The 14504-nt window shown below is 32.8% G+C and overlaps 1 protein-coding gene across 1 annotated transcript in view; it reads left to right on the plus strand.

Moving 5' to 3' along the window:
• Nucleotides 1–3960: 3960 nt before the first annotated feature.
• The window catches only part of LOC126886278 (opioid-binding protein/cell adhesion molecule-like), a gene marked incomplete at its 5' end in the record, with an annotated part of 74646 nt that continues 64102 nt past the window's right edge, over nucleotides 3961–14504 (plus strand). Inside the window, 2 exons of the mRNA XM_050653148.1 lie at nucleotides 3961–4033; nucleotides 8155–8276. Of these exons, the coding sequence (XP_050509105.1) occupies nucleotides 3961–4033; nucleotides 8155–8276 (195 nt within the window). The remainder of the gene's footprint in view (nucleotides 4034–8154; nucleotides 8277–14504) is intronic.

The raw sequence follows: 14504 nt of genomic DNA on the forward strand, positions 1-14504 counted from the left end.
TCTGGTTAGAACTTTTTAACCGGAAATTATATACACACACCGGCAAAATTAGACGAACACCTTAATAATGGGACATGTTTGATGTCTCGAATCTCCTAATCCTGTTGTCCGATTTGAGTGATTCTTTTAGTATATTATAGCCTTATTAGTTAAGAATATCGGTGTAATAATATTGTTGCTAGACAGGTAAATGTCATTTTATACCGGATGTTACAAGCATACTGTGTTTTTTCTTAAAGTTCGGAACACCCTGTGGAATATTCTAGAATATATAAAATATTAAAATTAAAACTCGATTGTAGACTTAGAATTTCTTAACATTTTCTTTTTTTATTCATTTGCTTATGTTGGAAAATAAAAAAGTTATGTGCTTTAACAACTAGCCATGCTTTTTATCAATAAATCCTCATAGTAGGGGAGGAAAGTATGCTAAATTTTCAGTTACTCGAGCGTTATGGGGACCTATTGGATTGTGAAGAGTGGGTGCTAAAACCAAAAAAGTTAAGTTAAGTTTTCTATAAAGTGTGGGACTCTCCATTTTTAATTTAATTTTCCATTTCCACCAATCGTTTTTTCCGATTATAGGAAATAATCTATATCTATCCACAATTGGAAAAAATGTTGCGAATAAAAGTTGCTTATTTTTACGTCAAGGATCCAAATCTGCAATAAAAATTAGGGGCTCCTATTTAAGATTTTAAAGTAACCCCCCACCCCAACTCCGTGGAGGGTCGTGTTTGGTGCCATTCGGTAGATTTTTGAAAAATATTGAATAGGTGTATTTTGCAGTTTTACGATCTGATGTTCAGTTCGCGAAATATCGCAGGGTTCGTATTTAAAATTTTTAATTTACACCCCACCCCTCTCCGTGGGATGTTACGAGTCCCCACGGAGGTGGGGTGGGGGACTTAATTTAAAATCTTAAATAGGAGCCCCCAATTTTTATTTCAGATTTGGATTCTTTACGTAAAAATAAGCAACTTTTATTCGACACATTTTTTCGAATTATGGATAGATAGCGCTATAATCGGAGAAAAATGATTGTTTCAAATGGAAAATTAAATTGAAAAATGAAAAGTCCCCCACTTTATGGAAAACTTAACTTAACCTTTTTCTGATTTTAGCACATACTCTTCACAATCCAATAGGTCGCCATAACGCTCGAGTAACTGCAAATTTAGTATACTTTCCTCCCCTACTATGAGGATTTATTGATTAAAAACATGGATAGTTGTTAACGCACATAACTTTTTTATTATCCTACATAAGTAAATGAATCAAAAAGGAAAATGTTAAGAAAGCCTAAGTCTACAACAGAATATTGATTTTAATATTTTACATGTGCTAGAATATTCCACAGGGTGTTCCAAACTTAAAAAAAACACAGTATGCTTGGTACACCCGGTATAAAATGATATTTACCTGTCTAGCAACAGTATTATTACAAAGATGTTCTCAAATAATAAGGCTATAACATAATAAAAGAATCACTCAAATCGGACTAGTGGTTTAGGAAATTCAAGACATCAAACATGTCCCATTTTTAAGGTGTTCGGTTAATTTTGCCGGTGTGTGTAAGAACCAAAATTTTACATGTATTTTCATCTTGCTAAGGCACGTCGAATGATATATCGCTTATACTATTTCGGTGACTTTAAAACAGTACTTACGGTTGCAACTCCAAAACCGGAAGTCCGATATCAAATTTCTCATCTTTAATACCATCCTTGGGTTATAAACTTTCATTCAACACCTCATTTGTCATTTTATGTGCATTAATAACGGAGGAGTTGTATTCGCGGACGGACAAACAGTCGTGAAATCGGAAGTATATTATTTGTTCTCATTTTGCGAAGGCGCGTCGAATAATATATCACTTGTACTATTCCGGTGACTTTAAAACAGTACTTCTGATCGCATTTCTACAACCGGAAGACTTAGGTCAAATTTCTCACATTTAGTACCATCCTTGGATTATAAGCTTTCATTCGACACCTCATTTGTTATTGTACCTGGTATATTGACGAAGGATTTATATTCGTAGTCGGTCGGACAGACGGACAGACAGCCTAGGTCAAATTTCTCACCTTTAGTACCATCCTTGGATTATAAGCTTTCATTTGACACCTCATATGTCATTATACCTGGTATAATGATGGAGGAGTTATATTCGCGGTCGGACGGACAGACGGACAGACAGCCTAGGTCAAATTTCCTATCTATAGTACCATCCTTGGATTATAAGCTTTCATTTGCCACCTCATTTGTCATTCTACCTGGTATAATGATGGAGAAGTTATATTCGCGGTCGGACGGACAGACGGACAGACATCCTAGGTCAAATTTCTCACCTTTAATACCATCCTTGGATTATAAGCTTTCATTTGACACCTCAGTTGTCATTCTACCTGGTATAATGACGGAGAAATTATATTCGCGGACGGGCGGGTAGACGGAGAGACAGCCTAGGTCAAACTTCTCACCTTTAGTACCATCCTTCGATTATTAGCTTTCATTTGACACCTTATTTGTCATTTTACCTGGTATAATAAAGGATGAGTTGTGTTCGCAGACAGACGGACAGACGGACGTGGATAATTCAAGGTTTTCACATTTTTTTCAAAATTGGGTGGAAACAATAATTGAACGTCAACAACAGAGGTGTAGCTACCGCCGTATCAGACGTATCAATTATACGAAGCCCCCGACATTTAGGGGTCCTGGCGCGGCATGTCGAAACATAAGTTCCATTTAAAAAAACAAAATATTCTACAATTTCACTATTGAAACCCTTTGAAACAGTGTGTATTTTTGGATATCGACATTTTCGTGTAATGGATTTTTTATCTATCTTATTATAAATTGTATGTAGGTACCTATGCATACATACCTATGTATTTGCCGCTGCTCGCCGTTATTCCATAACAAATAAGCTTTTTTGTTTTCAAGCTACTTTTCATTGTCCATTGTACATTCACCGTTGACTGTGTGTGAGACACTGTGTAATGTATAATGCTAAATTGCAATTTTTGTAATCGCTATACCTTCAAATATTTGAATCAGTGTGTATTGTTTGGGTATATTTTCCTGTAATCTATTCTCTATCTATAAATTGTATTTATTTATATACATTTTTACGGGATTCTAGGTATTTATTCTTCGGGGAAACAACTGGTTAGAGCAAATGATACTGACTTTAGTCTAACATACGTTGTATGTGGGGTACCACAGGGTTCAGTTTTGGGTCCTCTATTTTTTCTTATCTTTATAAATGACATCACTAATTTAAAAATCGATGGAAACATTTTTCTTTTTGCTCATGATACGGGTATCACTTGGAGCAACTCAAATATTGCAACTCTTCATGCAACTGTAGTTTCTGATCTACTTACAATAACCTGGTCCAACTCTAATTTACTCTCTTTTAAGGTGGATAAGACAGCAGTAGCATTATTCAACCCTTGATTCATAATAAGCGCCAGATTAGTGCCGTTGATTCTGTAAAATTTCTTGGTATTTTTTTAGACAACAAACTGAAATGGTCCTTTCTTATCGGTTTATTAAGTAAGAATTTAGCATCTTCCGAAATAACATATTTTTCTTCGTTCGAGTCTTATCTTCGATGTGGTCGTCCTTTTTTGGGGTCCTAGTACAGCTGCCCAATCCGATGTTATTTTTAAATAAAAAAAAGAGCAATAAAATATCTATTTTGCTCAAAAGAACAACACATTGCAGATACTACTTCAAAGATCACGGAATTTTTACACTTCCTTCTATATTCTATATTATAGAAGCAACTGTTTGCTTAATTTTAAACACCTACCTACATGTCTTTTCAGCAAGACCTATCATGACTACTAGACCAGAATTTCAACCTTTGATCTGTAATTACCGATCCCGTCCACTGAGTTAGTAAAGAAATCTATATATTCTGCAAAAAAACCATACAACCATCTCCCTTTACAACTTAAATCTGCAACATCTTTCCTTAAGTTCCGTAAAATTACAAACCCCAGAAAGACCATATTATTCGGTATAAGAGTTTCTTAAGGAATAAATAAGAAAGTACAATTATCCTTATGTATGTACAAGTAACAAAGTATTTTTGAAGTAATACTTCTTTACCGGCGATAGAGGGTGAAATTAGCCCGGCGCATGCGCATTATAACTTTGTTCTGATTGGATGTTCAAATGACATGTCAAAAATTATCCGATATGGCAGCTGTAGGACAGCTGTGGTTTGGAGGTAAAGGTAAAGGTAAACAAATGTATAATATATTAGTTTTATTGTTGTGAGGACAGAAACAAAAAAGTTTATAATATTGTAGTGACTTTTAAATAGTTTTTAAAAGCAACAGGTACGTAATAATTGTTAATGTATCATGGGTATAAACCTACCTATTTGATCTGCCAAAATACATAGTATGTGATTACCATCAAAATTTCTATCAATATTCACCTAATATATTGTTTTCTTACTCTATGTTTTGTTGTATTTTTTCAATTCTAAATCATTTCAATTCAAAATTAAAATAATTTGATCAATTTTCAAAATATCAAAATATCACAAGTTTAATCCGTTTAGTTAGTCGATCTTCGTAAATAATGACACATAGTGTCCGTGGCTAAGCGTGAAGGCGAATGAATTCGAATACCAACCGCGCTTATCAGCGCTGGTTCGAGTCCCAATAGAAACTTTCTTTTTTGTTTTTTTTTAATACATTTTATGATTGTAAGTATATTTATTATATAATTGTATTTTCAGAAAATACGTATTTAGTTAAAAAAATTTTCGACAATTAATGTTCAGACATCATTTGTGGCTTGTTTAATGTGTTTGTGTGTGTTTTATTCTTTTATTAATTTAATTTTTGGCACTGTTCTAATAAAAATGTTTGAGAAGTAGTAAGTATAAATTAGTTTAATATTTAAACAAAATATAAATAAAAAGTATATTAATTTCGTTTAAATCATATAATAGAAGTATAACTTCTTACGTGCGTACAAAGTACACACACATTCTTTTTTTATCTATATTTGGGTGTGATACGGAGAACTTAGTAGTTCCTAAGGCTGATTTATGAAATTTGCAATTTACTTAAATTTTGCAATAGATTGTTTTTGTTTTATTTTATTAGCTTTTATTTTTTAATTTTGACGATTTATGTAATATCAGTAAACTGTATTTGTTGTTGTTTTTTCCTACTCTTTGTAAGCTTTGTCCATAAAATTGTAAAATTTTCAACGACAAAAAAGTATATTTTTATTCTATTCTATGCAAGCGTTTTTGCTGCTTTTGTTTAACATTTTTTTAGCATTACCCCATATCAGTCGTGGAAAAGTGCCCCTCGACAAACTTTGATGTGGGGCTAGCTTCGCCACTGGTCAACAATGCAAGATTTAAAATTAGTTTGCCGGAAAATTTGTTATTAATACAACTACTTATGTTTTTTATACAGATAAAAATAAATTGTAGCCCACTGAGAATTTTTGACAAATATCGATATTTTTGAAATACCTTAGCATTCGCGTACTAAAATGCTGAAAATTTTATTTACCGAAAGTAATTTTTTCAAAAGTTCACCAAAAAAAGTATTACATTATAAATGTAAAAAGGGCCTAGCCGGGTAAGATGATGAAAAGTGCCCCCAACTCAATTCGAATTCCATATAGGTCACCGTTTAACATATGTAGTGAAATTCACTTTCTGAAATTTTTAGCCCCCTAGGTGGTTATGTGACCCACCTAGAGCCTAATTAGGGTTTTTATGTTTTTATTTTTTATCTCAGCCGCATCAAAAACTAACGAAAAACTTTAAATAAAAAAGTTGTAAGATTTAAAAAATTATGCCCGAAAAAATTTTTCTTTTAAATTTTTGGCGGGAAATTTAAATTTTAGAAAGATTTTAATATTTTAAATGTGTATAAAAAAATAACTAAGACATTCGTTTTCACGAAAAAAATATATAACGTGTATTTTTGCATAATATTTCACCCTGAATTTTTTAAAATTTTTTAAAATTGGTGAAACGCACCTTTAAAAATAAAAAACCGCATTTTTTCGGTTTTCTTTTTCGTTTTTTGATACAATTTTATACATATTTTTCAAAAAAGGTAACACCGTCACTAAAATAGGTAAAAAACTGAATAAAAATTGGGGTTTGTTTAATAAAAAATTTTTGTAACGCCATCCATTTTCAAGATACATGGCGTTGAAGAAAACAAAATTTTACACATTTTTTACGATTTTGCCGAAACTACTGGCAACATTGTAATAAAACTTAAGGGTTTTAAGTGGTAGTTATTGTGCATGTTTTGACATACAATTAAGGATTTGATATTCACCATTGGCGCGCATAGGGGTAATGGTCTGAACTTTTCAAAGAAAAAAGATAGTACGCCACTGACATATTTCAAATTAACAATCATTTTTGAAATCCTCGTTCAATTTGCGATAAAAAACTTTGTTCTCATTTTTTCATACGACGCGCCGTTTTGCTGTAAAAAATAAAATATCTTAACGCTTCCAAAGTATTCGAATTAGTTTTTATAATGGATGTATGAGTAGTTTATAGATCTGGATCCCGCGTATGAAAAAAAAGTTGATTAACAGCAAGCTGAAAATTTGTTAATAGCTTAAGGGTGTCTAGTCGGACAAACTTTGATATATGGGAACACTGGAACAGGGGAAGTTTTAATTGTGGAACAGGTTAAAAATTTGGAACGGTCAGACCACGAAAACGGCACATGTATTTTGTCCGATAGAACAGACTTAAAGTCTTCGAACAGAGATTAAACTCTCATGCAAAAATCAGACTGCTACTTATCACCAAATGGGCGTTTTAATGAGTGGAACATGTAGAATATGTCAAATGACAGGAATTATGACAGGTAATAAATAGCAGTCTGATTTTTGCATGAGAGTTTAATGTCTGTTCGGAGAGTTTTAGTCTGTTCTGTCGGACAAAATAAATGTGCCGTTTTCGTGGTGTGACCGTTCCAAATTTTTAACCTGTTCCACAATTAAAACTGCCCCTGTTCCAGCGTTCCCATATATCAAAGTTTATCTGACTAGACACCCTTAAGCTATTAACAAATTTTCAGCTTGCTATTAATCAACTTTTTTTTCATACGCGGGATCCAGACCTATTATGTATGTAGAAACTGCTAGAAGTTCGAATACTTTGTAAGGGTTAAGATGTTTTATTTTTTGAATAAAAATGGCGCGTCGTATGAAAAAATAGGAAGATAGATTTCTTGTCACGAATTGAACGAAGAATTGAAAAACGATTCTTAATTTGAAATATGTCAGTGGCGTACTATCTTTTTTCTTTAAAAAGTTCAGACCATTATCCCTATGCGCGCCAATAACAAATATAAAATTCTTAATTGTATGTCAAAAATTGCACAACAACTACCTCTTAATACTCGCCAAATTTTATTACAAAGTTGCCAGTATTTTCGGCAAAATCGTAAAAAATGTGTAAAATTTTGTTTTCTTCAACGCCCTGTATATTGAAAATAGATAGCACTACAAAAAATTTTTATTAAACAAACCCCAATTATTTTTCAGTTTTTTACCTATTCTAGTGACAGTATTACCTTTTTTGGAAAATATGTATAAAATTGTATCAAAAAACCAAAAAAAAAACGAAAAAATGCGATTTTTTATTTTTAAAGGTGCGTTTCACCAATTTTAAAATTTTTAAAAAATTCAGAGTGAAATATTATGCAAAAATACACGTTATATATTTTTTTCGTGAAAACGAATGTCTTAGTTATTTTTTTAAACTCATTTAAAATTTTAAAATCGTTCTAAAATTTAAATTTCCCGCCAAAATTTTAAAAGAAAAATTTTTTCTGGCATAACTTTTTAAATCTAACAACTTTTTTATTTAAAGTTTTTCGCTAGTTCTCGATGCGGCTGAGATAAAAAATTAAAACATAAAAACCCTAATTAGGCTCTAAGTGGGTCACATGACCACCTAGGGGGCTAAAAATTTCAGAAAGTGAATTTCACTACATATGCTAAACGGTGACCTATATCGAATTCGAATCGAGTTGGGGGCACTTTTCATCATCTTACCCGGCTAGGCCCTTTGATATAGGTACCAATAACACTTTCTTCAAACCTAATGCAATGTTTTTTTTTCAGTGCCACCAAGTATACAAATTCTTCCTCCCAATGGTCAAGTAGTAACAAGGAAAGGTGGTCCAGTTTCTTTTGAGTGCAAAGCTAATGGAAATCCTACACCTACAGTTCAATGGTCCAAAAAGGTAAATTTTTTCTTATTATTAACAAAATTCTTGTATTCCATTTTTGAACCCAAATTATTAGGACATTATTGGCTTGATACGAAATTTCTTTGCATTTAATATTTTTTTAATGCAGTTATTATCCAAAATAGCAAATATATTTAAACATGCATACTAACACCAGAGGCGTAACCAGGGGGGTTTTGGGGGTTGTAATCCCCCCCATTTGGTTGTACTTTGAGCTCTATTACACTTAAAACCATTACTATTCCATACACCCAGAGACCATCTAGTAGTTGTAACCCCCCCCCCCTTAGGATCATCCTGGTTACACCTCTGACTAACACCGCTTAAGTACACAGATGTTTGAAAATTAACGAGCACTGTAAATATGAGTATGTAATTTTTTAGCCTATTCCATTTTTCCATCACATTTACACATGTTGAAAAACATTATAACGAGTATTTTTATTTTCTAATAAGCTGTACCTTTTTATATAGAATATTAATTATGGATTTTTGCTCCTTCTAGAGATCTTATCCATTGTGATTAAGGCAGTGGCGTAGCTAGCATGGGTAACACCCGGCACGGTAATCTATGGTGTCACCCCAAATCCTAAAAATAAAGATTGTTAAAATCAACGAAAATCACATGTATGTTTTGAATAATGAAAAAAAATAAGAATTAAGTATAGATAATAAACCGAGGGGATTTAGCCTTGTTTGCGCCATTGTTGCTCGAAAGTAATTCTTGATTAATTTTAGCTTACTAATGCCCGGTTGCACCAACAGATCTTACGCTTAAGTCGAAAATGTCATAAGAATTAATATAATATAATTATAATATATTACAATAAGAATACCATAATATATTAATAGATATAATTGATAATAAGGTAAGAATCTAAAATTATGGTGCAACGTAAGTGATACTCAAAGAGGCCCTATCTATAAGTAGAGCTTAGCTAAGTTGGAGCTTAAGATCTGTTGGTGCAACCAGGCATAAAACTTCTCTCACATGAAGCAACCGATAAGCAAATGGTTATAAGTTTATAAGTATATAATTTTAATACGAGCATTAAGTTTGGGAGAGATTCGATGAAATTCCATTCCACAATGAATTTTAAAGTCTACAGCTAACCATATTATATAGGCTGTAATATTGGCCGCTTGTAAATGTCTTCTGAGCCTTGGTATTTCTAGCAAGAGGTCTGCTTTTGATACCTCTTCATGGTAAAGTCACAAAATGTTGAAACAGCTAATTTCAACTGTTCACTGAATGCAGCCACATCATGAAGGACCTTGATTTGGTTTCGGGTTCAAAATTGAATTGGTCAAAACAGTCCTTCTTCTTAAAGTGTCCTCTCCTCAATGCAGGTTGGCTACTACAATTATTGAAAACTCTGTTATTTCATATAATATGACCACGTTTTTCTTCAATATAAAGTGCAGCTATTTTGATCCCTGATTGATCAACGGTATGCCTTTAAGTTTCCAATTCAATCTGACAAAAATTTATTTCTCTTAGAACATCATTCCCAAAGAAAAGATAACAAAGAAATGTCAAATTACACACAGTGGGCAAAAGGTTATGTGGACACCTCTGGTGTCTAAATTTTCATGTTGATGACATAATTCCTCAATTGCAGCAACAAAACTATACTTATTCTGCCAATAGTTTAACTGCAACATAGTGAGCACTCCAACGCGTTGTGAACAGTCGTTTAACAGATGCTTCTGTGTTTAATATCACTTCCCAGCAGGCTAGTGGAAGCAGAAAAAAAATTGCCTCTACAGTTCTGAAAAAGGTTACCTACTCAATATGTATTGTGTGTAAAAGAGTGCTGGCCACATAAATTAGTTAAATGATCAATACATCCAATGAAAATGGCCTTTTTGTTTTTTGCTTTAAGGGCCTAGGCGCAAATTGTCACGCCAATGTGTTTTAAATGCATTTATTTTTTTTTTAATCCTGAGAAAACTAATAGGTATTTTTGATAAATTTAAACGCAGAATGAAATACTACTTTATTACCGAGGGTCGAAACTCCCTCAGACTAACCAAAAAGTTTCTTTTGAATGAGATATTTAAAATTAAAAATCACACTTTTTCTCTTTTTTTCACCCCTGTAATTTATTCAAATAAACATATAGAAGATTTCACGGACTTTCGGCCCTCGGTAATAATACAATCTTTCATTCTGCGTGTAAATTTTCCAAAAATACTTATTAGTTTTCTCAGGAGTTTTTGGCGCAAAAAATTGACGTGAACTTTTGCTCCTACGCTTTAATACTAGCTTGTATTCCTCTATGTATGCCGCTTATAAGAGCTGCATTATCGTATCCCTGTGAAAGGCGCTTCATAATAATCTAAATCATCAATTTCAATATTCTTGAGAATTTCGTTACTTAGATCAAGTGCATTTTTCCTTTTAACGGGTAAAAATCCAAGAAATGCCTCTTTAACCTCGACTTTTCTCTGCTTCGTGTGTTCACAAAATAATATCGAATTGTATTTTGATTGTAAAGTGGATAAAGTTACAAATTAACGATATAATTTTTTGTGATCGGGTCTCTCGGGTGTCACCCCCGAGTGCGTGACACCCGGGGCGGACCGCCCCCTCAGCCCCACCCTAGCTACGCCACTTTTAAGGACCAGTATTGCTAATTTTTGTCTATTTTGAGCTTGAGAAATTATGCTGTGTCCTATAGTGTGAGACCAATCTCCTATGGTATGCAGCCAATTATGCATTGTCCTGCTTCTCATGCCCCTCTTTCCTTAGAACTGAATTTCTAATATTACCTAAAGTTTTTCAAAATCAATACTGTCCCTCAGTATTCTTGGATGTTAGCCAAGACAAGGTTTGACATGATGGACTATTATACAAAATATCTAAAATCTTTCGACTCTCCTTCTATCGACTGCTCGAATCATATCTTCATGACAGACAGTTTATTGTAAAAGTGAATGATGAATATTCGCAAAAATTCCCAATTAAGGCCGGAATCACGCAAGGCAGTGTTTTGAGTCCCATTCTATATGTATTATTCACATCAGATATTCCTACGTCTACCCACACTGACATAGGTACCTTTGCGGATGACACCGATATCTTAGCAATTCACCAAGATCTAGTAGAAGCTTCCAACATCCTACAAAATGACTTAGCAAAGCTAGAAAATTGGGTCAAAAAATGGAAAATTAAAATAAATGAGGGTAAAGCCATCCACGTCAAATTTGCTACAAGAAAAGATCGATGTAGATCAATATACATAAATAACAAAATTATTAGTAAAAACAACTCTTCCAAATACCCTGGCATACATCTAGACTCTAAACTTACTTTGAAAGTGCACATAATAAAGAAGAGAAATCAAATCGACATGAAAGTCAAAGAACTCTACTGGTTAATAGGTAGAAAATCAAAACTAAGCTTGGAAAATAAACTACTGATATACAACACCATAATCAAACCAATATGGATAATATGGATGTATGGTATTGAAGTATGGATGTGCAAGCAAATCTAATATTGCTATCATCCAAACGAGCCAATCAAAAATACTACGCATGATTACAAATGCACCTTGGTTCGTGTGGATTTAACATTACATGAAGATCTGATGGTTCCATTCATCACAGATGTCATTAAAGATAGGTAGGTCAGCAAACACCACAAGAAAATGGAAACACACCCCAACGCAGTCTTACAGCCGCTAGTACAACCAACAATTGCCTGAAGGTTAAAGGGACTATGTTCAGCTGACGGATGAAGAGAACCTAGGACTCCTCCACTGGAAAGAATCATCTCACGCCAATGAGTAGCTCAGCTCCCAAATCAATACTATAACTTATTAGCCCAGTCGGGATAGCATTTGACCTTGCATTACGAGCTGCCCCAAGTTTTATTTTTTTAATCTTTAGGGAGGGTCAATATTAGTATAAATTTAAAATCTCGACTGAATTCCACAGTTGCGTTAGCCGCCATCTTGATTTTAAACGAGAACCGTTTTTGCTTAATATCTCCACCATTCTCAATTTTGAGTACAAAAGTGTAGAACTGAAATTTTTGAAAATGCAATTTTTTATAATAATTTCATTATTATAATTTTTTTCGTGCGGTCGATATTTTCCGAGTTATGAGGGGAAAATAGTGACAGTTGGAGCATAATTATGGAATAATTGAATTATCTCGTTTATTATTAATTTTGCCACAAATATGTACCTATACAAAAACGAAGAGAATTAAATTTTGTACAATTTTGGTATCGTTCATTTTTTTGAAAAAATCAATATTTAAAGTATTACGTTTGCGGTAATGGTGCGAGCGTAAGACCTGATTGATTTTATTGCAATTGTTTTTGTTCAATATCTCTGCAATTTTCAACTTTTCGACAAAAAGTGTAAAAACTGAAATTGTTGCAATTACGATTTACTACAATTTTTCGAGAGAGCCAGTGGCGGGTCTACAAGGGAGAGGAATGGGATAATTCCCAGGGACCAAAATTTAAAAAAAATTGTTGAAATGTTAAAATATATTATCTAACATGAAACTTAAAATATCGACAGAAAAATTCAACCAATAAATCCCGCTAGTTAATAAAATTAAATGAATTTAATGCATATAGGTAAGTTATTATTTATGTCTTTTATATACTTAGTTTGGTTGATGTTAAATTGGAAGTTTCAAAAATTGTATAAAATATAATTCTATTTTTTTTTTTTTATGTATAATTATGTCGTAAAGTTAATAATAAATGAGAAAATTCAGTAATTGTGCTTCCCCTCCGCTTTCACTGTTTTCCCCCTTAACTCGGAGAATATTGATCGCATAAAAAAATTGTACAAAAGAAATTGTAGGAAATTGCATTTCCAACAATTTTCTCTCCTACGATTTTTGTCGAAAAGTTGAAAATGGCGTAGATATTGATCAAAAACGGTTCTAGTTTAAAATCAAGATGGCGGCTAACGCAACGGCGCAATTTAGTCGAGATTTTAAATTTACACTACTATTTACCCTCCCTAAAGATGAGAAAAATAAAATTTGGGGCAGCTCCTAATGCAAGGTTAGGCCTGTTATTCATCTAACCCGACTGGACTATATAGTATGTATAATATTCTGATTGTTAAGTAAAGTGTTTAAAAAAAACTTAATATTTTTGAATTTTGTTGACATTTTCCTGTTTTTTATGGTGTTAACCAAGATGTGAGCATCTGTTTATTCAGTTCCATACCTTTTTATTAAAAGTTCTACTTAGACCAAGTTATTGGCAACAGCATCTGAATTAAAATACTCTTGAGAATGTGGAGGTACTCTAAGGGCGCTAGCAAAATGATGATGATTATGATGAGATGTTTCATCAATTCTTTTAAAGCCCATAGACTGAAAGCATTTATTTTCAAAAATGTATTTACATTCAGACTTTGTAAAACTTATTTTAAAACTTAACAAAAATATAAGTTAATTTCAGTATCTCATATTTTTTCGGTTTCCACTTATTATATCCTTTAAATGGTGAAAATAATTGAAGAAAAATCGCAATTTTTAAAATTCGAAAAAAACTTGTTAAAAAAAACTTGTTTTTCTACAACCGCATTAGAAATGCAATTTTTAGCACTCCATACGAGCGTTAAAATTGCTACTTTAAGGCACTAGTGCTTTAAAAAAATTTTAAGGCACTGCAGTTCGTATTGACCGTATATGCAATTTTGATGTAATGTCAAAAAAATATAAAATTGGAATGTCAGTCAAGTTCAAGTAAAAGTTTTTCTAGATATTGTCCTGTAATTACGTTTGTAGAAAAAATATTGTATGATATGCGTGTTAAAAAGTACATTTTTAAGGCACTCATGTGAATTGCAGAACTCGCTATCGCTCATTCTGCAAATTTTCACATGCGTGCCTTAAACGTGTACTTTTAACACTTATATCATAAATAACTATTAAATTCAATTTCTTTTTTGTCTGTCAAATCGTAAAGTGATGCACACCGGAATGTTTTTAAATCGCAGAGTAATTTACAAAAGAGAAGGGGAACAGCTGTTAAACGTTTCTCACTACGCTCAAGCTCGCGGGTGCGAAGCTGCTGTATATTACACATCCCGTATTTCCGGTAATTTTGATCAGATCAATGTCAAATTTTCAGAGAATATTCCTGAAGCTTTGTTCTTTCATTTAAATTGATTTAAAAAATCTAAAATTTCAAACCATACCCCCTCCCCCTTCCTTATTTTATTAAAATTATTGTA

This window comes from Diabrotica virgifera, chromosome 6 (assembly GCF_917563875.1).
Source record: "Diabrotica virgifera virgifera chromosome 6, PGI_DIABVI_V3a".
In the NCBI taxonomy this organism is placed as follows: Eukaryota; Metazoa; Arthropoda; class Insecta; order Coleoptera; family Chrysomelidae; genus Diabrotica; species Diabrotica virgifera.